At 43.8% G+C, this 24982-nt stretch overlaps 1 protein-coding gene across 4 annotated transcripts in view; it reads right to left on the reverse strand.

Annotated features, from left to right (window-relative positions):
• The window catches only part of LOC137340313 (serine/threonine-protein kinase 32C), a 285602-nt gene that overhangs the window by 15788 nt on the left and 244832 nt on the right, over nt 1-24982 (reverse strand). For all 4 annotated transcript variants that reach the window (XM_068002737.1, XM_068002735.1, XM_068002736.1 and 1 more), the window contains exons 7-8: nt 23714-23817; nt 23502-23618 (exon numbers count right to left, since the gene is read on the reverse strand). In XM_068002737.1, coding sequence (XP_067858838.1) covers nt 23502-23618; nt 23714-23817 — 221 coding nt within the window. The remainder of the gene's footprint in view (nt 1-23501; nt 23619-23713; nt 23818-24982) is intronic.

Below are 24982 nucleotides of genomic sequence, written 5' to 3' on the forward strand. Positions count from 1 at the left end.
GCCATAAAAAACGTGCCAGTTTTTAAGGTTAAGCTCATGAAAAGAAATCAAACTGTGTTCCACAGGCATCAATGAAGTATTCCATTTGTATTGCAGATATTGTATAGCATATGATACAATGTTACCCAATCTGTATTATTACCTTATTTCATTTTTCATTCATTTTACAAACTATTATGAGATAATTTTTCTTTTCTCTCCAAGGTGCTTGCACATCATATTGCAAACATCTAAAAGCAGGGATTACAATTAAAAATAAGGTGCAAGTATAACCCCAAAACGTTTGTATGTAGGTAATTTGCCGTGGCATCTGTAGAAATGTGTAGCTCTGTGAATGTTAGCACTTAAAAAAAATCACACAAATTTCATTGCTGTGGTTTTACTGCTAACAAGGATTCATTCATTCTCCCTTCATCCCATACTAAGCAAACAAGTCAATATTTTGTCCCAAAGTTCATTTAAATTACTAGCTCCATGAATCACTTGAGACAATGTTTATTTTTAAAACATCAAAATAAATATAAAAAAGCTGCAGAACGCAGGACCAAGACTGTGCTCATTCCTGTAGTTCCCAATTTATCACGTCAGACACCAAATGCCACGAAAAGTCACCATCCAATTAATGGAAGGTGTGAGTACATTTTAGCTAAGTAATCAGTACATCAAGAGTTGCTAAATGAATACACACCTGCAGATTTATTATCTCACGATAGGAAAGTACTCCCAAAGTGTGAAAATATGATCCATAGTTCCACCACATCAGTGGTGCACTAAATGATGCTCATCAAGCCAATCGCTCCAGTAATATTATTGGTGAGGTGCCAGCAACTGAAGATGATTCACTGAGAATGGCAGCACTAGCAGTGTACATATTTTTTGCTTGGTGTTATACCATCAACAGCTAATTAGTTAATATATTCAATAATAAGGGAAGTGAAGATGAACCTTGGGGAGTATCATTCATTGACATGTTTATCTTTAGTTCCATGTAGGGGGACGTCAATTGATAATTAAAAACAGGACATTAATAAAATCACAGCACGGCAGTTAAAAAGAAAAAGTAAAATCCTGCACATGCTGGAAATTTGAAATAAAAATAGAAAATGCTGCAAACAGATGTTTATATAACTTCTGCCATTTAACCATCTCCTGTTTTCCACTTAAGCACTTTATAGGTCATTCTTTTTCTTTTCTGTGTGTGTATATTTCCCCTTCCCCTTGTTGTTTTTTAATTGCTGTTCATCTGTAATATCTTTGTGTTGAGACATAAAGTCGACACCTGAAATGTTAACTGGCCTGTTCTCTCCACAGATGCTACCAGGCCTGCTGAGTGTTGTCAGCATTTTCTGTTTTTTTTAGTATAGCAGGTAAGATACTAGGTTCACACCATTGTGGCTAAAAGCTAATTTTACAATTCTGCCATTAAAAAACAAAAGAGCATATTTATACCAGCAAACCAAAAGTTTTTTCAATGTGTAGACAATGAACTTTGTTTTATAAATTTCAATAGGTTTCAGGGAAAATTCACACCTGGTTTTGGCCCCTATAAATGAAAAAGTGTTGTATTTGATAAAACCATCCCAACACTTGGGAAAAAAAAAGGTACCATCACTGCTGCAGAGGATAAAGAGACATTTTAAAAATACATATATTTGGTGTTGCACACAACCGTCACAGGCAAGAGCTGTCCTCAGGTGAATTGGGGTTAGATGGTGGAGGATAATTAGACCAGGACTGAGGGAGAACTGCAACACTGGGGAGTAAAAGAGGCCAGGTAGGAAAGGTAGCATGTGGTGGAGGGCTGAGGAGAAGGAGACAGTGGGATTAGAAGTTGGGGGAGGAAGGCAGAAGTGTTTATGGTCTGGAGATGGAGAACACATTTAGAGGCTGGGAGGGGGGTAAAGGAATGTACAGTATGGTTAGAGGCCATGAGGAACAGGGGCCAGTAGGGTGATCTATTCCCTTTTTTTGCCAATGTCATCCAAACACCAGGGAGTAAAATTTCCATGGGAATTCTCCCGATCGTCCGCTGTAACTTCAGCAGAAGATTGGTGGAAATCCTGGAGATATGGTGTAAACGTAGACAATCAAGTTAGAAATACTACAAATGGGGGCGAAGAGCAACAGGCACGCTACTAGCATGTTCGAGGGAACCCGGCAGGAGGTCATAACTGCATCACCACCGACTCCAGCTACAAACACAGATCAAAATATCTAGGCGGAAAATACTTGGTCAAAAGTAAATGTATCCTGGAAAGATTTCATTATATTTCACTTCTTTCCACCAAACAGATCACTCACACGAGAGGAAGGAGACACACTGATACCGCAGGCCAATTCACCCAGTGGGATACCAGAACCAGGGCAAGTAGACCAGAAACCAGCACACCCAGTGGGATACCAGAACCAGGGCAAGTAGATCAGATACCAGCACACCCAGTGGGATACCAGAACCAGGGCAAGTAGATCAGATACCAGCACACCCAGTGGGATACCAGAACCAGGGCAAGTAGATCAGATACCAGCACACCCAGTGGGATACCAGAAACAGGGCAAGTGGATCAGATACCAGCACACCCAATGGGATACCAGAACCAGGGCAAGTAGATCAGATACCAGCACACCCAGTGGGATACCAGAACCAGGGCAAGTAGATCAGATACCAGCACACCCAGTGGGATACCAGAAACAGGGCAAGTGGATCAGATACCAGCACACCCAGTGGGATACCAGAACCAGGGCAAGTAGATCAGATACCAGCACACCCAGTGGGATACCAGAACCAGGGCAAGTAGATCAGAAACCAGCTCACCCAGTGGGATACCAGAACCAGGGCAAGTAGATCAGAAACCAGCTCACCCAGTGGGATACCAGAACCAGGGCAAGTAGACCAGATACCAGCACACCCAGTGGGATACCAGAACCAGGGCAAGTAGACCAGATACCAGCACACCCAGTGGGATACCAGAACCAGGGCAAATAGAAAAATAGGGCAAAAATTTCAGAAATCTAATGTTTTCTTATGGCCACCCCATCTTCAAAGAACTATTTCAAAAATTATAAAAATATATAGGAAGAAACTTGTGGAAGAAACTTTTAGAAAACTTTTACAGGGGAAATTGGACTGTGCAGTTTCTCTATTTTACAGGGGAAGTTACAACATGCATTCTCTCTTTCACTGGTGAAATTACAACGTGCAGTGTCTCTCTGTTTTACAGGGAAAGTTGGAGCAGCAGTCTCTTTTACTCGTCTCTGTCATCTTCCAGTTGCTGCTTCTATGTATGTGTCTGTCTCACCTTCTGCTTGTGTGTTTCTCTCTTTCTGTCTGCTTCTCTCAAGCTCCATTTCTTCTCCTTTTGACATCTGTTCCATTTTCAGCTTCTGCCTACTTTTTTCTTTTTTCAGGTGGTGGTGCTTGATAAAAAGGGGAGGCTTCATTTTCCAGTTCCCTCTGTAAAAGTTTTCATTTTCCAATGGTACCAGTAAGTAACATGAAGAGGTTTGCAGCTCTAATTCCCTTGCCCTACATTTGCTTTGAGCCCCACATCATTTGCCATTCACCTCACCCCCTCTATTCTCCTCTCCACCATTCCCATTTTGTCTTCTTAACCATTCTCTCTGATCCTCCCTCTCGACTTAATTCCCCCTCCCCATTGTCTCTCCTAAGCCCCATTGCTTCTTTCTCTAACATCATCCTCATGCTCCTAATTTTCCTCTCTGCCTTCCTGTGTCCCCACCTCCCTAACCACTGTCTGTGTTCTCCAACATACTCCCGTGCCCTCTCTCCCACATAATATCCACCTCTGCCCAATATCCCCCATGACCTTTTGCAGCTTAACACACCCATCCAACATTACCTTCTGGCTCCTTGCCCCCCTCATCTCTGCCTTCCCCTCACTCCCCAACATCCTCCTCTCCTCCAGTTGCTAACAAGTTCCCATCCGCCCCTTGCCTCTTCTCCTAAACCCCAATCCGTTCCCCTTCACCCTTGCCCCCTTACATTTCCCTCTAGCCCCTGAAATCCCCTCTTCTTTCCTGCATTCCTCAAATGTACCTCTAGTCCACTCCACTCTCTCACCCTCTTACGTTGACCCTGAGGCCTGGAAGATGGTGCGAAGGCCCAAAGAGGACAGTAGCTGTGCAGCAGAGCAGGACCAGGAGCCGCACCTCCCAAAAATTTAAATGGCCAGAAGCCAGAAGATAATGGCAGCTGGTCCATCAGCGACAGTAGGAGTCCCAGGTGACAGCTGAACCAGTCCCCTGGGCTGAGCCGAGAATTGGCCGACAGCCGTGCCAACAATGCCACCACTAACAAGCAGGGAGCTCAAGTGAGATCACAAAGGAAGCCCAAATGGAGGGAATGGAAATATATATAAAAAAAATATTCAAGCAACACTGGAGAAGCTGACCAACAGAGGAATAAGAATTTTTTTTTTGGAGCTCTGCATGAGCCAACGCAACAGAATAAAAAATACTCACCTTCCACTTCCTGTGCTTCAGAACAATCTTCTTGTCCATGTTCTTGATTCAGTGAGAGCCACAATACCATTTTTGGCACACACCTTTCCAGTTTTATCATTATTCAGCTGTGAGGCCACTTCACAAAATTTGTGGACAGGTTCTGACAGACCTGCATTAACTTTTGCGGATTACATTTTACTCAGAAGTTACGGCTATTTAATTCGGGCCATGTATGTTGTGTTAAAATATTGTCTGTTCGGTTTGCCGGTCCCTGGAAGGTCACAAATGCAATTTTTTTTTTAGAAAGGAGTACCTGAGGATTCTTAAAAAGTTCAGGGTGTGGTTGTCACATTATGTTAGATGATGTCCCACTGTATGCAATGAGTTACATATTGTCACATATTATTCCCTTACTCTAAGTTAGAGTTGTAGCAATAGGGCAGAGTCAGATGGAAGAAGCAGTAGAATAGCATAGAACTAAGATATAAGGTTGTCATCCTAGCAAAATTTCCCTCCCTTCCTGAACAAATTAGTAGGCATATAACAAATAATTTAATAGACGTCCAAGGACTGATTGTACAAATGCATTCTTCCAGCAGGAGCCTCACAATATCAGGACAACCTAGGCATGCCCCCAATTATTTTCTGCCCATTCATTTTAATGGACTCAAAATCATGGGGAGCACTTCTGTTGCTTCCCCACCAGAAGCATCACTTTTGTAAAATTGGAACAGTCTTTCATCAAAAATAGTTAATTCTATGTCAACTCGCACTTTTAAAAAGTAGCTGCGCAAATATTATAGGGACTGAAGGCTGATGAGGTAAACAGAGACATAGTTGACAAATAGCCTTTGGTGGAATGGCTCCACTGCCTCTTCTACTTGCAAGAATTACTAGTGGTTATTCAACTTCCTGACCAGATTGCCTTAATTAGGCCTTAATCCCTGAAGTACAAACAGTACTTCAATACACAATGCATCAGAGCCATTAGCCTAGAGTTTCTGCTGCCGTGCATCAGATTCTCTGGTGTTAATTGGGCAGGGAAAGCAGGAAATGGGGCAGAGATTTGTTAAACTGGATCTTCACCCAATTTTGTGCCTGTCCCATTTTTGCTATAATTTCCAGTGCCACCCAAATGTGAAGGAAGAAAATACATTTTACACATGTGCAATATGAGCCTTAGAAAATGGTGCGAGTTCCATTTAAACACCAAATATTAGAGCTCAACCAGACTAATGCCTGGTTTCAGCATGTCAATGCTACTTTCTCCCAACGGTAATCTAGCAGTGTGCAATACCAATGGGTTAAATGTGTGCTGCTTTGCACTCATGAAATTACTGATGAACATCACAGGTCATAGAATCATATAGCACAGAAGGAGGCCATTTGGCCCAATGTGTCTTTGAAAGAGTTATCCAATTAGTCTCACTCCCCTGTTCTTTCCCCATAGCCCTGCAAATTTCTCCTTCTTTATTTCATTGTAAAATCAACAGCAAATTTCTGTCTATGATTTTCTCTTTCAGTCTAGGGGCATCTGAGTACTGATGGAATCTCCACAGGATTTTTCTATAAGTCTCTAGTGATTCTGTTCAATAAAAGATTCATATAATTCCCTGCTGTGTTCATTTTCAACTGGCACTTGCCTTTAAATGTGAAAAAAAAGTGCCCCTTGTTACATTTTTTGGTTTTTTTTACACTGGATATTTTTGGCTTCTGTGTTTGAGACTGCTCTGGTGCTCCCTACATCTTCGAGAGTGTTTACACTTGCCTTGATATCTAGGTAAGTTTAGTACTGTGCGCAGAATAATGACCAGAAAACCTTTCTTTCAATTGCACTGCTCACTGATTCGATCCCCTGCCCCCACAGGATCGTCTTTATCCTTGAGAAGTGGGAGGATGACACTACACTCAACCTTGTATCAGGCTTTTAACTATCAAACACGTTTATTGAAAGGTAAATAAACATGCCAATAAATAGCAAAAACTTAACATACTCTTACAGTCGTCACTAACTCCTGGTAGAGTAAAAAACATGAATAGTTCACAACGCTGTGCTAAACTAATTGGAATAAATCTTCTGATATAATGGTTCTTTTTCCCTTTTCTCATCAACTATGGGAGTTATTACCTTTATTAATACCCTTTGGGCATCCCAAATAGACCGTCTTCAGAGAAACTCAATTGATTTGAAAAGTCCAGACTCATAAATACCCCTGAAACAATTATCAGGGCTTGGTTGAATTTAAATAACTATGATAAATTCAAAAGGAGTTGCTGATCAGACACATATCTGAGCATGTCACACAGTATGTTAGTGCTTGAAATGAATGGCTTGGCTCCTCCCTCAAGCTAACTATTAGTTGGCAATCGAAACCTTCTATCACAATGTCTGGGACACGATTTCTGAGAGTGTTTTAAATTTTTATGTGAATTAAAAGACCCAATTTAGACATTTTGTTACATTGCAGTACAGTTTCTACTTTAAAGCATGTAAGGACAATGCTGAGTCAGATGCTACATTCACAACAAAAATACTTGGAATGTACATTCAAAAATCCATTTTATTAAGGTTTATGAATACCAATAATAACAATGGACACGATAGTCTAGATTTTGTGATTGGCAACATTTCCGGCATAAAGTGTGTATCTTTAATCAGAAAATGAGGCAGAAATGCCCCATGCCCAATCTCTGCCCATTTTGCACACCACACGCATTTATTGGGGGGGTTGGGCTTTGATTGACGCACGGAGATCCTGCCTGAAATAGGCAACAGCTTAATTTGAAGCCCCAATAATGTTTTTTAGACATTCATGTAATTTGCTACCATGTATAATGCTGAGTCATCTACCCAGCATATAAAATGGATGCCCAGGGTTGTTGGGACTGAGCTGTATACCAATGTTAATTTGAAGAGCCCAGATCATTAAAGAGGATCATTTTTCAAATTTTGTGGCCATTTCTTAATTATGTTACTTGGTTTATATTTGCGGCTGTCACAGCTGCTCAGAGACCTTTGTCCCCAGCCAGCTGTAATAGTGTCACAATGGGTATCTCCATGGAAACCCCCCATATCTGTTTTTTTTGTTAGAAGAGGCGGCTAACTGATGGAGGTATGCCAGCCAGTTCAGGCTTCACCAGAAACATTTTGCACACGCCCACCAATAGCCCCAAGCCACAATCTACAAGCAGAGGTGCACATCCTCCCATTTGTCCAAATAGCAGAGCCGGTGGAGGGTTCAATTTACAGGGAACGCCGTAACAAGAGTTGTGTCACATGCTCCATACTGATCTCCAGCCAAAATCCTCCACAGGCACAGCACTGCCAGTAGCTGTCAATATCACAACTGTTTTAACTTTGACACGGTGGGTTTGTTCCAGGCTATCTGGGGGCATCAACTACATAAGCCAAACAGCTGTCTACAGATGTATAAGCAAGTGACTGATGCCATATTTATTCAAGCAAGTAATTTCATCTCCTTCCCCAAAGACAACTGGCAAAACAATGTGAGGACTCTCATTTTTACAGGAAGGATTCCCAAAAGTCAAGCAGGTTATAGACTGTACTTGCATGGCCCGACATGCTCCCTTGCATAGTGCCACTACCTACATGAAAAGGAAAGAATTGCACTCTCTGAATGTACAGCTTGTTTGTGATCATCAGCACTGCATTATACAAGTCAATGCTCTCTAACCAGGCAGCTGTCATGATGCCATCCAACCAATGTTTTTACCCTGAAAGTCAAGTTTCAGAGTGGTTCCTGGCTGATCAAGGCTTTCCTCTCCAATCATTGCTCATATATCCCAGGACACCAGTTGAACACAAGTATAACTAGATTCTGGCATCCACCCAAGTAATCATAATGTATACCATTGGAATGTTGGAGCAGCACTTCAGATACCTGTATAGATCTGGGAATCCTGCTGTCCAACTCTGCTACGGTCTAGAGGATTGTTGTTGCGTACTATATACAGCACAACTTTGTCCAACAAAAGCTCTTGATCATGGTGCCAGAGGAGGGAGTGCCCTCGGTGCACCAAGAGGCCAGGAAGAGGAGCAGGGGGAGCCTGAAGAGACTGCTGGGCAAAATCTAATGCTAGCTTCAAGAGCCATTCAACAAGCTCTAACTTTCTCTTAACTTGTAAATGTCACCACTGCATTAACAGTCCTGTTTATATCTTCCCATGCCATCCACAAATATACTTTCACCAACATTGCTCTAAACCTGTCGGTCAACTAACAAATATTACTTTCGTACCACCTGCTAGCAAATCTTTGCAAGAACACTGCACACAGCTTCACTGCAATCAGATTTTTAATGTCAAACCAAGTTGTGTGTGTGAGTGCCTAGTGTTTGCTTACACAGTGTTACCCCTTGGTGACAGTGTGCAGCATATGTGATCTCAACTCTAGCTTTGTGCTATTTCGAGGTGCTACCTTAATGGCAGGAAAATGTGATTGGCTGCTGTGTGTACATCGACTTCAGTGGAAAGGAAAATCAGGTGGGATGTATAACAAGCGGCTGATCCGCTAGCGCTGGTTCTGTGCCCCAGGCAAAGTCGAATTTCACTCCCTTGGGTCCAATTTGGATCAACTATAATACTGGCTCTTCATTACTGCTCTTCAATATAGCTTTTATTGATTCTGATATACATATTATGAAATAATGGGGGAGAAATTCGGCAGCACCAATTTTGGGCACCTCCCCACCACGGCCCAGATACTGGGCCTCGGATCTCATTAAACAGAAGATGGTGCTGCGGGAGGAGGCCACGTGGTTAACTGCTGCAGGTTCTGGCCACTGTACTAAGCGATCAGGGCCTCGGGGAGGGGAGCGGACGGCGCCTCGGGGAGGGGAGCGGACGGCGCCTCGGGGAGGGGAGCGGACGGCGCCTCGGGGAGGGGAGCGAATGGCGCCTCGGGGAGGGGAGCGAACGGCGCCTCGGGGAGGGGAGCGAACGGCGCCTCGGGGAGGGGAGCGAACGGCGCCTCGGGGAGGGGAGCGAACGGCGCCTCGGGGAGGGGAGCGAACGGCGCCTCGGGGAGGGGAGCGAACGGCGCCTCGGGGAGGGGAGCGAACGGCGCCTCGGGGAGGGGAGCGAACGGCGCCTCGGGGAGGGGAGCGAACGGCGCCTCGGGGAGGGGAGCGAACGGCGCCTCGGGGAGGGGAGCGAACGGCGCCTCGGGGAGGGGAGCGAACGGCGCCTCGGGGAGGGGAGCGAACGGCGCCTCGGGGAGGGGAGCGAACGGCGCCTCGGGGAGGGGAGCGAACGGCGCCTCGGGGAGGGGAGCGAACGGCGCCTCGGGGAGGGGAGCGAACGGCGCCTCGGGGAGGGGAGCGAACGGCGCCTCGGGGAGGGGAGCGAACGGCGCCTCGGGGAGGGGAGCGAACGGCGCCTCGGGGAGGGGAGCGAACGGCGCCTCGGGGAGGGGAGCGAACGGCGCCTCGGGGAGGGGAGCGAACGGCGCCTCGGGGAGGGGAGCGAACGGCGCCTCGGGGAGGGGAGCGAACGGCGCCTCGGGGAGGGGAGCGAACGGCGCCTCGGGGAGGGGAGCGAACGGCGCCTCGGGGAGGGGAGCGAACGGCGCCTCGGGGAGGGGAGCGAACGGCGCCTCGGGGAGGGGAGCGAACGGCGCCTCGGGGAGGGGAGCGAACGGCGCCTCGGGGAGGGGAGCGAACGGCGCCTCGGGGAGGGGAGCGAACGGCGCCTCGGGGAGGGGAGCGAACGGCGCCTCGGGGAGGGGAGCGAACGGCGCCTCGGGGAGGGGAGCGAACGGCGCCTCGGGGAGGGGAGCGAACGGCGCCTCGGGGAGGGAGCGAACGGGGCCTCGGGGAGGGAGCGAACGGCGCCTCGGGGAGGGAGCGAACGCCGCCTCGGGGAGGGAGCGAACGGGGCCTCGGGGAGGGAGCGAACGGGGCCTCGGGGAGGGAGCGAACGGGGCCTCGGGGAGGGAGCGAACGGGGCCTCGGTCTGGGCCGGAGGTGGGGGGCATCGAGTTCTGAGGTTGAGGATCTCGGGACTGGGAGCGGCAGAGATTGTAATAAGTGATTGCAGTAAGTAACTTACCTTTTTTTAAAAAATGTAGGCGGTGTTTAGGGTTAGTTTCCCTCAAGGCAAACCAATGTTGCAGCGGGGACCTGAAGCAGGTGTTAGGCCCCTTTTGTGTATATGCAAACAGCCTAATACCTGTTTCAGGCGTGGGTAAAGCAAGCCTCTTGTTTGCTCTTACCCAATGTGGCGGGCAACGCACTTCCAGTTGGAAGCGACAAAATACAGGAAGACATTAATAAACTTGCAGAATGGGCGTGTAATTGGCAAATGAATTTCAATATAGATAAGTGTGAGGTAGGAAATTTTCCTTGGAAAATAAGAGTCTAAATGGGGTAGAGGAGCAGAGGATCTGGGGGTACAGATACCCAAATCACTAAAAATAGTGTTAATAAGGCCATAAAAAAGCAAACAAAGCATTGGGGTCATCTCTAGAGGGAAAGAATTGAAAAGCATGGAAAGTATGTTAAACTTATATAGCACCTTGGTTAGACCACACTTGGAGTACTGTGAACAGTTCTGGTCTCCATATTATAAAAAGGATAAGAGGCACTGGAGAAGGTGCAAGAAAGATTTACTAGGATGATAACATAACTGAGAGATTATACCTAGCAGGAAAGATTGAACAGGCTATGGCTCTTTTTCTTGAAGAGAGAAGACTGAGGGGTGACCTGATAGAGGTCTTTAAGATTATGAAAAGGTTTGATAGGGTAGACGTAGAGAAGATGTTTTCACTTGTGGGGGAGACCAGAACTAGGGGCCATAAATATAAGATAGTCACTAATAAATCCAATAGGGAATTCAGGAGAAACTTCTTTACCCAGAGAGTGGTTAGAATGTGGAACTCGCTACCAAAAGGAGTAGTTGAGGCAACTAGCATAGATGCATTTAAGGGGATGGGGTTAGATGATGAAGGGTGGGAGGAGGCTCATGTGGAGCATAAACACCGGCATGGACCAGTTGGGCCGAATGGCCTGTTTCTGTGCTGTACAGTGTAAGTAATTCTATGAAGTGCATGTACGCTTCCTGCCTTAGGAGGCCTTGTAGAGCAGCAGTACGTGGCCCAATTTAATCCCCATTGTTCTGTAGTATTCAAACAAAAGATAAAAGAAACACCTTCTGAAATTTCATCGTGCAATATTAGGAAAGAATGTTAACTGAGATTGAAGCCTTTGATACAATAACAAGAAATTGATGTGAACACTTTAGCCTGTTCATGTTAATATCACACAGCACAATTTCAAACAATTCAAAACTTCCACTTGGCTAGTGTTTTTTCTTGTTCAAAAAGATGGGTTCTACACATAATGGATTTAAAATGTCCAGGAATGGAACTACAAGAATCATCAGTTAATGGAAGATAGGAGAGTTGAATGATTTGTGAAAAAGTAGATGACATTATCAGTATCACTGGCTTGAAGAGAAAATGCTTGTGTTTGGTAATGAGATGGGAGCTTAGAAACAAGGAACTATTGTCTGCAGGTGTCCTTGGCTTGTTGTGACTGTCCTTCAAATAAGTCCTGAAGATCCTCAGTCATGGAGTAGGTTATAATCGAATCTGCATTTATTTTACATGTACCATACAAAGCACACAAACATGATTGCCACATGACTGCAAAGGATACTTAAAGGGAAAACCCATCTAGACATTATATATACTCAAAACTGCTTTGCAATGACACATCAGCGTAAAACTGTAGCCATCAGTAGTCTTCACAAGCATTTTTAATTTGAAGTTTACAGTTTAGGATGGCTATGAGCTACACAGCATTGTGAGTAGACAGAATTTTCATACATTCGCAAAATTTAAGGAGTAATTTTAAAAGTCTGTGCTCCTGGCATGGAGCTTTGCCTCCTGTTAGCACTTATCCGGAATTTGGGGACATCATCCCACAATTCTCCATCCAATAAAATTGATGGATGAAAAATTGTGAAAAGTACGCACCCAAAAACCAATCTGGCAAGCAAGACTCCGCACTGGGAGTGCAAACTTGTTAAATGACGTACTTTGTGCTTAAAATTAATTTTGTCTTTGCTCATTATTACGATGGTGTCCAAATCAGATCCGTGGAGGCTCAGAATTATGTCATTATTCTTCCTCGTTGATTAAACTAAATCTAAGTGATTTATGATTACAAACCACTTTTTTTAAACACCGTTATGAAATAATTAGAATGTTATAATAGAGATTACGCAGTTGGTAAAGCATGACCCATATTTCTACTTCTAACAAAAGGGATTAGGCCAATTCTCCAGATAATTAAAATGTTAACTAAAATCCTTCAAATAGATTAACATTCTTAACTTTAAAGAGAAAATGTAAGTCAATCCAAAATCCCTTTTCCAACACTAAACACATCTGCATTGTGCTGAAAGAAACATGGTACAAAACTTAAAAATTTCCAACAAATGATTTAAGTGATTAAAAAAAAATCACTCTCCTGTCATCACACAACAGTGCCTAATTTTCCAATGTTTTTTCCTTTTACGATTGCATATAAAGTTGCAACAGAGACAACTGCAATGAGCAGCAATGCCTCACAAATTTGACTCTGGTAGCTGCTGGAAGCAAAGCCACACGCACGTTATGCAGCTCATGATGATTAACTCTGTCTTTAAATATTTGTGTACAAGAAACGGAGTTGCATTTTGCTGATCTCTGATCTATTTACCTTGCTGTTTCACCTTGTAGAGCGCATTTCACAATTAATATAGTTAACTTTTCGCCGAGCGTTCTTTGTCAGACATGTCCTACTTACAAAATAAAATGGCCTACTCCTGCTCCTATCTCTTATATTCATTGCAATATTGCTTCAGAAAATTGCATGCACCTCTCGCTGCAAAGAAACAAACCTGTAGCATCATTATACAGTACAACTACATTTTTCGAGCTCCCATTATTTATATTCTGAATTATTCAAGAATTTTTGTGCTGTCCTACTCCTGCCACAAGATTAACTGCCTCAAAGTTGTCCCACGTATCCACCCTGAGTCTAGTCACCAGACCTGACCAAAAAACTTTCCCCCCCCCCCCACCCCAGTTACAGAGCTGTGTGTTAAAGACAACATGGTCTTGCCTTCAGTGATCCTATCAGCAGCCTCAGCAGAGATAGTCAACTATCAGCACTGCACTACCAGTGGGAATAAGGTACCTACTGCCTTAACGTTATACAGTACAGCAGCCAAAGGGAATAACACAGAAGCCACTCGCTATGCTATCTGCTTCTATTAGGGGATAACTAAATTTCTGGTTCATCATAACTCAGCCTACAATCATTTCAATGACCACTGAAGCATGAGGAAAGGTCGCTTTATAACATGAATCTCTTTCCCATAGTATAAGGTATAATTAATTGTACACATAGCCATCATTTGTCTGACCTACCAATAATACTGTGGTCTGCCTAATTATGAAAGGATATTATTCCATCAGTGTGAAAATGTTATGGGGTCACCATCAGAAAACTCACTTCAGGGGCCTATTTTAACTGGGAGGTGGGTTCTCAATGGGGGAGTCAATAATCGAGTGGACTGGGAAAATAGATTAAAGGGTAAGACGGTACATGAGCAGTGGTGTTCATTTAAGAAGTTATTTTACAACATTCAAAAAATATATATTCCACTGAGGAAAAAAGGGTGTAAAAGAAATGACAGCCATCCGTGGCTAAGTAAAGAAATTAAGGATAGTATCCAACTAAAAACAAGGACAATAAAGGTAGCCAAACTTAGTGGGAGGATAGAAGATTGGGAAGTCTTCAAAAGACAGCAAAAAGTAACTAAAGGATTGATTAAGAAAGGGAAGATAGATTATGAAAATAAATTAGCAAAAAATATAAAAACAGATAGCAAGAGTTTCTATAGTTATATAAAAAGAAAAAGGGTGGCTAAGGCAAGCGTGGAGATGGCAAAAATGCTGAACAAATATTTTGTTTCAGTCTTTATGGTAGAGGACACTAAGAATATCCCAACACTGGACAAACAGGGGGCTCTAGGGGGAGAGGAGCTTAATGCGATTAAAATCACTAAGGAATTGGTACTCAGTAAATTAATGGGACTCAAGGCGGATAAATCCCCTGGACCGGATGGCTTACATCCTAGGGTCTTGAGGGAAGTGGCAGTAGGGATTGTGGATGCTTTGGTAATAATTTTCCAAAATTCTCTGGACTCGGCAAACGTCCCGGCAGATTGGAAAACTGCTAATGTAACACCCTTATTTAAAAAGGGTAGTAGGCAGAAGGCTGGAAATTATAGACCAGTTAGCCTAACATCTGTGGTGGGTAAAATTTTGGAGTCTATTATTAAGGAGACAGTAGCGGAACATTTGGATAAACATAATTTAATTGGACAAAGTCAGCATGGCTTTACAAAGGGGAAGTCATGTCTGACAAATTTGCTTGAGTTCTTTGAGGACATAACGTACAGGGTGGATAAAGGGGAACCAGTGGACGTAGTGTATTTAGACTTCCAGAAGGCATTCGACAAGGTGCCACATAAAAGATTATTGCTCAAGTTAAAGAATCACTGGATTGGGGGTAATATTCTGGCATGGGTGGAGGATTGGTTATCGAACAGGAAGCAGAGAGTTGGGATAAATGGTTCATTCTCGGACTGGCAACCAGTAGCCAGTGGTGTTCCGCAGGAGTCGGTGCTGGGTCCCCAACTCTTTACAATCTATATTAACGATTTGGAGGAGGGGACCGAGTGTAACATATCAAAGTTTGCAGATGATACAAAGATGGGAGGGAAAGTGGAGAGTGAGGAGGACATAAAAAACCTGCAGGGGGATATAGACAGGCTGGGTGAGTGGGCGGAGATTTGGCAGATGCAATACAATATTGGAAAATGTGAGGTTATGCACTTTGGCAGGAAAAATCAGAGAGCAAGTTATTATCTTAATGGCGAGAAACTGGAAAGTACTGCAGTTCAAAGGGATCTGGGGGGTCCTAGTGCAAGTAAATCAAAAGGTTAGTATGCAGGTGCAGCAGGTGATCAAGAAGGCCAACGGAATGTTGGCTTTTATTGCTAGGGGGATAGAATATAAAAACAGGGAGGTATTGCTGCAGTTATATAAGGTATTGGTGAGACCGCAACTGGAATACTGCATACAGTTTTGGTGTCCATACTTAAGAAAAGACATACTTGCTCTCGAGGCAGTACAAAGAAGGTTCACTCGGTTAATCCCGGGGATGAGGGGGCGGACATATGAGGAGAGGTTGAGTAGATTGGAACTCTACTCATTGGAGTTCAGAAGAATGAGAGGCGATCTTATTGAAACATATAAGATTGTGAAGGGGCTTGATCGGGTGGATGTGGTAAGGATGTTCCCAAGGATGGGTGAAACTAGAACTAGGGGGCATAATCTTAGAATAAGGGGCTGCTCTTTCAAAACTGAGATGAGGAGAAACTTCTTCACTCAGAGGGTAGTAGGTCTGTGGAATTTGCTGCCCCAGGAAGCTGTGGAAGCTACATCATTAAATAAATTTAAAACAGAAATAGACAGTTTCCTAGAAGTAAAGGGAATTAGGGGTTACGGGGAGCGGGCAGGAAATTGGACATGAATTTAGATTTGAGGTTAGGATCAGATCAGCCATGATCTTATTGAATGGCGGAGCAGGCTCGAGGGGTCGATTGGCCTACTCCTGCTCCTATTTCTTATGTTCTTATGAGTGGGAAACCCAGAGGAAAAAATCGTACTGTTTCCTGCGCGTTTGCGACTCAATTGGAGCTACTTAACTCAGCTTTCAGGTTTCGCGTCCTCAAGATGCACAGCGGGCGGACTATGCACCTGTATGATGCGTTTAAAGCCCACTATTTGTAGGGCAATTCCAGCAATGCATTTTGAAGGAAAAAGGAGGAAAAAATAGGTAGAGAATATCATAGAGCGAAGCCAACATCTAGATTCTCCGCCATCGCCCTGGAGACATTGCTGGGCGCAATAAGAAGCAGGAGGGAGGTGCTGTACCCAGCAGGCCGCAGCAAGAAACCTGGTCGTGTCACCAAGAAGGCATGGCTGGAGGTGGCGGACGATGTGAGCAGCAGAAGCACTGTGCCCTGGTCGTGGTTTCAATGCCGAAAGAGATTTAATGACCGAACTAGGTCAGGAAAAGTGAGTACAGTTACTGATTGACCTGCATTCCATGATGAAATGTACCCCCCACCCCCCAACACTGCCCTGCGAAGCCTATTCCGATATATCACTCCTCACAACCACTTAAGGCTCAGTCTCAAATCACCTTTACTTTCTGTGCACTTCTTCACCCCCCACACCCCCAATTTGTGCACCCACCTCTCCCACTCACCCCAATCCTGATCCAATGTGATCAATCTGTCTGATAGTCATCTTCTGATGCATCTGTTTCATTGTCATCCTGACCCAAAGCAATGCATCCATCAGGTGACCACGTCACCCTCACTCACTCACACGTCTGTACTTTCTCCCCTTGTAGAAGAGAGCGCAAAATGCAAGAGGGCGAGGATTGGAGGGCGGCATCCACAAATTCTGGCCCTCACAGAGGCGGAGGAGGATGCCGTGGCTATAAGCCGGATGGTGGAGTGCCTGGCCGCCGGGGATGCCGAGACTGGCAGCCCACAAACATCTGGTGACAGAACTTTAACATCACTCACACACATCATGGATTGATGTTATCAGTGATTGATCTGTTGCACACCTCAGTATGCTCATCGCAACAATACTTCTGCGATGATTATTAATATTGCTGTATGTTCCCTTCCGGGGCATCACGGACCAAAGACATGGTCGAGGGCGATTCCTCAGAGGAGCCATATAAACCCTATAATAGTGGTGGGTGCGGCTGCTTGTGGAACGCATGGGACCTCATCCACCTCTAACCCTCTCTGTTGAGCGATGTTGTGCAGGACGCAACGCATGAGTATTATTCTGTACACCCTCACCGGTGAGCACGAAAGGGCTCCCCCAGATCAATCCAGGCACCAGAAGTGCATCGTCAGCAGTCGTATGGTTTGCTCTATGACAGACCTGGTGGTGCTGTGACTGTCGTGTGTGCCTTGCTGGTGGGGTTCCTCACAGGTATCATGAGCCACTTCTGCAGGGGGTATTCCCTTGCCATCCCGTAAGTGTGTCTTGTGCGAGGAAGAGGGGCGAGGTGTTGAATTCGCGCAGGATGAAGGAATCATGGCAGCTGCCTGGGAATTTGGCACACACCTGCAGAAACCTCTTCCGGTGGTTGCAAACCATCTGCGCATTGATGGAGTGATATCTTTTTCTGTTGATGAACATTCCTGGCTCATGTGGAGGTCCTCAGATTGCTATGTGTGTGCAATCAATTGCGCCCTGTACCGATGGAAAGCGAGTCAAAGAGTTGAAACCCACTGCCCTCTCAGTCTGGCTGACGTCGTCGATGGGGAAGTTGACGTAGTCGGATGCCCTAGCAAATAAGCCATCTGTGACCTGTCGTATACACTTACGGGCAGTTTGAGGGGGTCCAAAATGTTGGTAAATGTGTGTGAACCCAAGAATTCTGAGTGTGAACCAAGAAATCTGAGTTGAAACAATAAGAACTCCCAGCCGAAGGTTTGCCTGAGAGAACTGCTTGCCCTGCTGCAAAAACTCCTTTTATCCATATTTGTCAATCACTGGTTTAAATGTCCAAACGGCTGCCGGCTGCAAACTCGCCTCCGTTTCTATGGCGTGTTTCAGAGGCCACAGTAAACACATTCAGGCAGAGTTAAAATAGTTTGTCTGCCTTAAACCCCACAAATTTAATTGATTTAAGTAATTCAACGATCTTAATTCCGCCTTTAAATGTCGTCCCGCCGGTTTTAATTGTACGCATGCACCCAGATGCGTCTGGGTGAAACTCGTTTTTCGCCGAGTTGGAGCCGGGACTTGTTCCCGCTCCCAACTTTTAAAATTTTTACTGCCTCCCCCACCCCGACCACAACCCACCCGTTCTTCGGGGTTAAAATCATGCCCCGGGTCTTTGGACCAGTCAGTAGGGCAGTTACATTATGATCCGTATTCGACCTCCTCTCAGGACCTCATAGGATCGACTCCAAGTTCAGGCAGTCGGAAACCTTTTGAGTTGAGTGAAAGTTTGAGGGCTGTGTGCCTCCTCCTGATCCAAAAATTCAACTGATTTTTGACACATAGGGCTCAATTTTCCAGGGAAATTGTGGGTGCGTTGGGGGCGGGGGGTCTCCAAAAATCGCAGAAATCCCGAGCGGGTTCGTAACCCGGCTCCAACCCGCCGACTTCCGGGTTCCCCACTGACGCGTCTGGGTGTGCGCGCGCCTCCCGAATGCGGAAGTCCCACCAGCAATTAAAGCCGGCGGGACGATAGTTAAGACACTTATTTAGATACTTAAAGAACTTAAAGTACTTAATTTTGTCCACATTAAAGCAGGGGTCTGATTTTGAAACATCCCCAGCGTGTTTCCCGTGCTGTGGGAAACACTCCACGTTCTACCAGACGTGTCTCAGCCGGCAGCCAGCGGGACATTCAAATGCTTTTTTAACAGATGGGGAGAAAAGGTGAGTTCTTACTGCAGGGCACTCAGTTCTTTCACACAAACTTTTGGCTGAAAGATCTTTGTGTTTTCACTGAAAATTCTTACTTTCCACTCACAATTCTTCTGTTCAAACATATTTAACAACTTTTTGGACCCCCCTCAAACTCACACCATCAGGATGGGGGGGCACCATGGCTGCATTCACCACTACATCTGAGGACGAGCAACATCACCGGCCTCGCCAGGCGCGGTGTGCACCTCCGCCGCTTGGAGCTCCACAACACAGTGCTGCGCCACAGGCACCTGCACAAGAGCACAGAGGGCAACAACAGAGAGGGGTGCCGCTTGAGGAGTCCCCATCCACATCTGCCACCCACATGGAGGAGGAAGAGGAGGAGGAGGAGGAGGAGGAGGAGGAACCCTTGGGCAGTGCAGTGGCTCACCTGGCTGCTCATGAGGCCAGGGAGTTACTGATATGTTTACGGTTCTCCTAACATCAGAAAATGTGAACAGTCAGTCGTCACACCACCTGAAAAGAGCAGCGCCCACACCAGACCGCCCACCCCTTCCTGCACAAAACAGTCCTGCAACTACACATAGACCCACTGCAAAGTGACCCAATGAGTGGCATCAAGTGTCACCATTCATGGTGAACTTCATGAAAGGGCCCTAGCACAAAAGCCAGTCAAGAATGGGCAAGATGTGGCAGCAGTGGTGACAATCATAAAATTTAATGTCACTTTAACAAAAACTAAATATAAATGAAAAACATGACAGTCTGTCAAACACCCTTGTGCATATCCTTTGTGCTCACAAAACCTTTGCCTTTCTCTTCCGACTACTTCTACATGGTGCATCCCCTGTGGCTGCAGCAAAGGTAGTGGCAGGTTGCTCATGTTCCTGCCCTGACTGTTTAGATGCTTTGGGCCTACGCCCTCTGGGTTTTGGAGCCCGTGAGCTGGGGATTATGAAAACGTGTGGCAACATTTTTACTCTTTATATTGTTGGTTATTGCAGGTTGGCATGTTACTGTTAATGTTATATTGGCCCGGAAATTGCGCTGAGCAGAGAACGAACGTCACCCGTTAGTTATAAACTCACCCGCAAAATATTCGCAGGCTTTAGTGCAGGAACTTCCTCTAATGGTGAGCTGCAAAAAGTGCAGTGGTCTTTCCCAAGCTTCTGTGAGCTGTGAGAGCGGGGAAAGGATCTCTCTCTCTCCCCTCAACCGATCAACTTAAAGCATCCTAGACAAGCCGCGCAGAGTCAGAACCAGGAAGTGAAAGCTACAACAGTGAATTCAATGTAAAATCAGTTAGAGAAAGCAAAATAAAGAGAGGGTAAGAAATTTTTATCTTTTTTATAAATGTCCAACAACAATTAAAATCGGAAGTAATGAGACTCAACATTTTTAAAAGTTAAAAATGAGGTTGTTTGGCAGTCATTAAGACTTACCACGCCGTTACAAGTTAGTTTAGACCTAAAATGGAAAGATTAGTTCGCTTCCAGTTGGGCAGGAGAGCAAGTCCGTGCTGGTCCATTCATTCAGCCGGCGAGCTGTCCTTCCCGCTCAGCTTTCGGAGGAGCTGGGCAAATGGCAGAGCAACTTCTGTATTTCCGCATTTGACTGCGCATGTGTGCTCGTCGGAACTTGCTTTTCCATTTGCCCTGAAATGTTAGCATCGCCATTATTTTATGAGCAATTTCCAGTGCATTTCCAGGCATGATTTTTCCCCCGATGACTGCAAATCACGAAGTGTTGTAGAGTCAATTCAAGTTCTGAGGGAGGAGTTTTTTTTGGAAATGACTATCTTAGAGGTACACAAAGGGTCTAATACTTCAGCATTAGAAGTTACAATACAAGCTAAACTTCACTGCATGCTGTGACCTTAACCACAAATCCATTTACACAGATGCTGCTACTGTTCCAAGCTATTTTATGTACACAGAACAATGGTGCTTTAAACAACTTGCTCAGGTTTTAGATTGAAAAAGTCCATTTAGAATACTAACCACCTCAAATTCAGCAGATTCCCTGACCGAGATTCACCTCAGATCTTGACCTGCGGCCTAACCATCTTGGAGTCTGAGTCATCAACAAGCACACAAGCTCAACTCTTAGAAAATAAGTCTGTTGGTGCTTTGATATAAAGTGAATCAGTACAAAGCCTGAATGTTAAGTACAACAGATATTTCACAAGTCGTTTTTATTTTCAACACTCCAGGAGTAAACATTTAACTCCATCTTTTTTTCTTTTTGCACAACAGCTTAACTACTAACAGATTTTCAGTACAGGTGAACGGATCGCGGTATAAGTCACGGATGTGCCCTGACATGCTCCTGATGATAATAAAATCAACAGGATCAATTATGGTGTGAAACTTCTGTAGTATTTACTGCAAGTTGTACAAAGCTCAGTATTGTTGCCATGGTGATGTGCAAACCCGTCTCAGCTAACATCGCAGAGTATTCAATCTCTGATCTCTTCAAGGCAGGAATTAATTTGGCCTGGCCTTGACGAATTGTTTTCTGAATCTGCGTGACACTACACATATTTGCCACTATGTGGATATAAATTAAGCTGTAATACGAAAACATAAATTATTTTTAAAATAATGTTTGATGATAATAGTATAGTAGATACTTCAGGACTACTTGAAGAGCTTGGATTATGCTATCTGCACTTGCTATACACAAGACACAATTAGCAGTTATAACTGGTTTGTAATGATAATGTATGTGTATACAACAGCATACATCTAAACGCCCCTGCTCTATATTTAACAGAACATGTTCCCATAATGAATGGGATAAATATTGACTCAAAGTCATTTACACTGAAGTGAATGATGTGAAATGTATTATATGATTGAGAATTTTTAAGGAGTGTCTCTGTCACCACTATTACAAAAAGGACCTTTTTACTAAATTACGTTAGCATCAACATGCCACTCAAAGGGGTAAGTACAAAAGACCTGTCTATATTGACTGTCTCCCTTTTGTCCCTAAATTTTAAATTTAAAGACGAATAATAAATGAAAATGATTCAAAAGTGAAACTGTTATAATTGCAGTGAACTGTGACTAATGAATGTTGACTATAGTGAACATGTTGACTGCAGTGAACATTGTGACTCGTGAATGTGTTGACTGTAGGGAACATTGTGACTGTAGGGAACATTGTGACTGCAGAATATGGTGACTGCAGTGAACATTGTGACTAGTGAATGTGTTGACTGCAGTGAACATTGTGACTCGTGAATGTGTTGACTGTAGGGAACATTGTGACTGTAGGGAACATTGTGACTGCAGAATATGGTGACTGCAGTGAACATTGTGACTAGTGAATGTGTTGACTGCAGTGAACATTGTGACTAGTGAATGTGTTGACTGCAGTGAACATTGTGACTAGTGAATGTGTTGACTGTAGGGAACATTGTGACTGCAGTGAATATGGTGACTGCAGTGAACATTGTGACTAGTGAATGTGTTGACTGTAGGGAACATGGTGACTGCAGTGAACATTGTGACTCGTGAATGTGTTGACTGTAGGGAACATGGTGACTGCAGTGAACATTGTGACTCTAGTGAATCTTGAGTCAGTCATAAATGTGTCAAATCACTGCAACAAAATACATTTCTCTATAATACAGGCACTAAGACAGTTCCTCGCATGCCCCACTATGATCCTAAGAACAAACCATCACATAATTAACATGTTAAAAAGATTCAATAAGCTACTAAAAAAATCATAAACTTAATCTCTTGTCCTACCTTCCAATTACTGCAACTTCTCCCATCCCTTCCCCATGCAAATTCAAACAACTGTTACACTCTCTCCCACCAGCACAAACAAAAGTTCAGCCTAACTCTGGCCTAACGTCTGGCATGAAGAACACATCTGCAGCAGACCAAAGGCTCTGGGCCTATCCGTCCTCTGGTGACATCTCCAGCTGCCTGATGATTTCAGACTTGCTTCCTCTCATTAGTTCTTTGCTTAATGACAAACCTGTTCACTCTTGTTTTCCTTTTCACCATTCTAGTGATAATCCCGAGTGTATACTATCATGTTACTGACTCGTGACCTACAATTTTGAAAAGCTCTATTGATCTCCCTTTACCCTTCTCTGTTGCAGTGAAATAAGCTCCAATTTTTCAAACCTTTTTCTCATAACTATAACCTCTCATTCCTGGTATCATTCTCGTGAATCTTCACTGTACCCTTTCCATGGCTTGAATATTGTTCCTATAAAGGAATGCCCAGAACTGCACACAATACTTCAACTGCATCCTTAATAATGTCTTGTACAAAATCAGCATCACTTCCTTGCCATATTCAACACCATTCTGCATAAAACCCAGAATCCCATTCGCCTTTTCTACCTGTACTCTAGATATATGAGTTTGCATCCTAGATTTCTTCATGGAGTGCAGGTACATAACACCATTGCGTTATGTCACTGAATTTATGAAACTCAGATTAATCAATCAGATCTTACCTTTCTTAATAAAGTAACAACTTCCTTTGTCCAAGTTGAGGAGTATTGTACACTTACTGTACTGAACAACTGAATGAGAGATTCAACTGTAACGCTGGAATGGATATCATATGGCCTCTAGTAAAAGAAAACAAAACCACTGTCAGCAAACCAGAACACAGGTACGATCAATGCAATATAACTAAAAGTAGACAAATTACAGAAAACTGTACCCATCCTCGAAGAAGTTCATACGCAGTGACACCTAGTGACCACCAATCTACCTCAAACGAGTATCCTGTACCACCATTAACAAAGGAGTGAAAAATCTCTGGAGCTATGAACAAATAACAGAGAAATTAACTTAAGTAATAGAATAAATTTACTTTGAAATCCAAACTGTCGATTAAATAGAAATTATCATTGCATCCAAATAAGATAAAAGCATGTGTAGAAAAATATTATATGGACTTTTAAGTGCCTGCAAATTTACAGATTATATTAGCCATAGTATACTCTAGGAATCCACAATTGACTACTGGTAAAACAAATTTCATTGCACAATTCTCTGCATAATTCTAACTGGAATGGAAAATTTTCTGACTCTTTAAGCTATTTCATTCTGTTATTATTTGTATTTTTCAATGGGTTAGTGCACTGCTAAAGTAGGAATTATACAAGTTTATAGGAGGTGCCTGTGTAATCATTATTTTAAATATGATAAAATGTGAAACGCGGTCAGTATTCCATTATCGGGGTAAATATGATTTAGGTCTTTTGTGATGCTGCAAGGCCAGCTGGAACTGGCAACTCAGTGGAGTAATAGTGATGTAACTACTACATTTTCTCTTCATCCACCCCATGCTTTACCTGACCTGAAAGTGCTTGTTGCTGATGCTTGGGAAGATTGAAATAACGGTGTACAATATTAGTGACAAAATGCATTAGCATATTTGTACAAGATTGCTCAGTCTGCTATCTCAGCAAAGACATTAGCCCATTTAAAATAAATAAATGAAATCAAGTTATTTAAAGTGTTCCCTGCTCTGTCATTGACAATCCCATGTGTATACAATTCACTTATCCAATAAAAAGGTATAAGGAAAACCATTGAAAGAGCACAATATTGGCTCTGACCTGTAAGGTAGTATTAAGACAGTATTGTAAGGTAAGGAATGGTGCAAACGTTACAACAATTTATAATTTACACCTATAGTTTTAAATCCAGGAGCCTGCTCACTAACCATTTGTATTGGCTCAAAGGACTCTCGGGTTTGCAAGTCATAAAAACTTGAACTACAACTTATGTACCAGATTTAATGGTAATGTTTTTGCTTCAAACTGAAATTTATAGACACTGTGAATCATGACTGTCAAAGTTTAATGCAAAACTTCGCTACTGTTTCTCTTTTTCTTTTTTAGACGTGTCTTCAGTCTTATAAGATCACAGTACAGAAAATGACAAACAGTACAATTGCTCTTGGATTTTGTTTATGTGTGTT

This window comes from Heptranchias perlo, chromosome 21 (genome assembly GCF_035084215.1).
Source record: "Heptranchias perlo isolate sHepPer1 chromosome 21, sHepPer1.hap1, whole genome shotgun sequence".
Taxonomy (NCBI): domain Eukaryota; kingdom Metazoa; phylum Chordata; class Chondrichthyes; order Hexanchiformes; family Hexanchidae; genus Heptranchias; species Heptranchias perlo.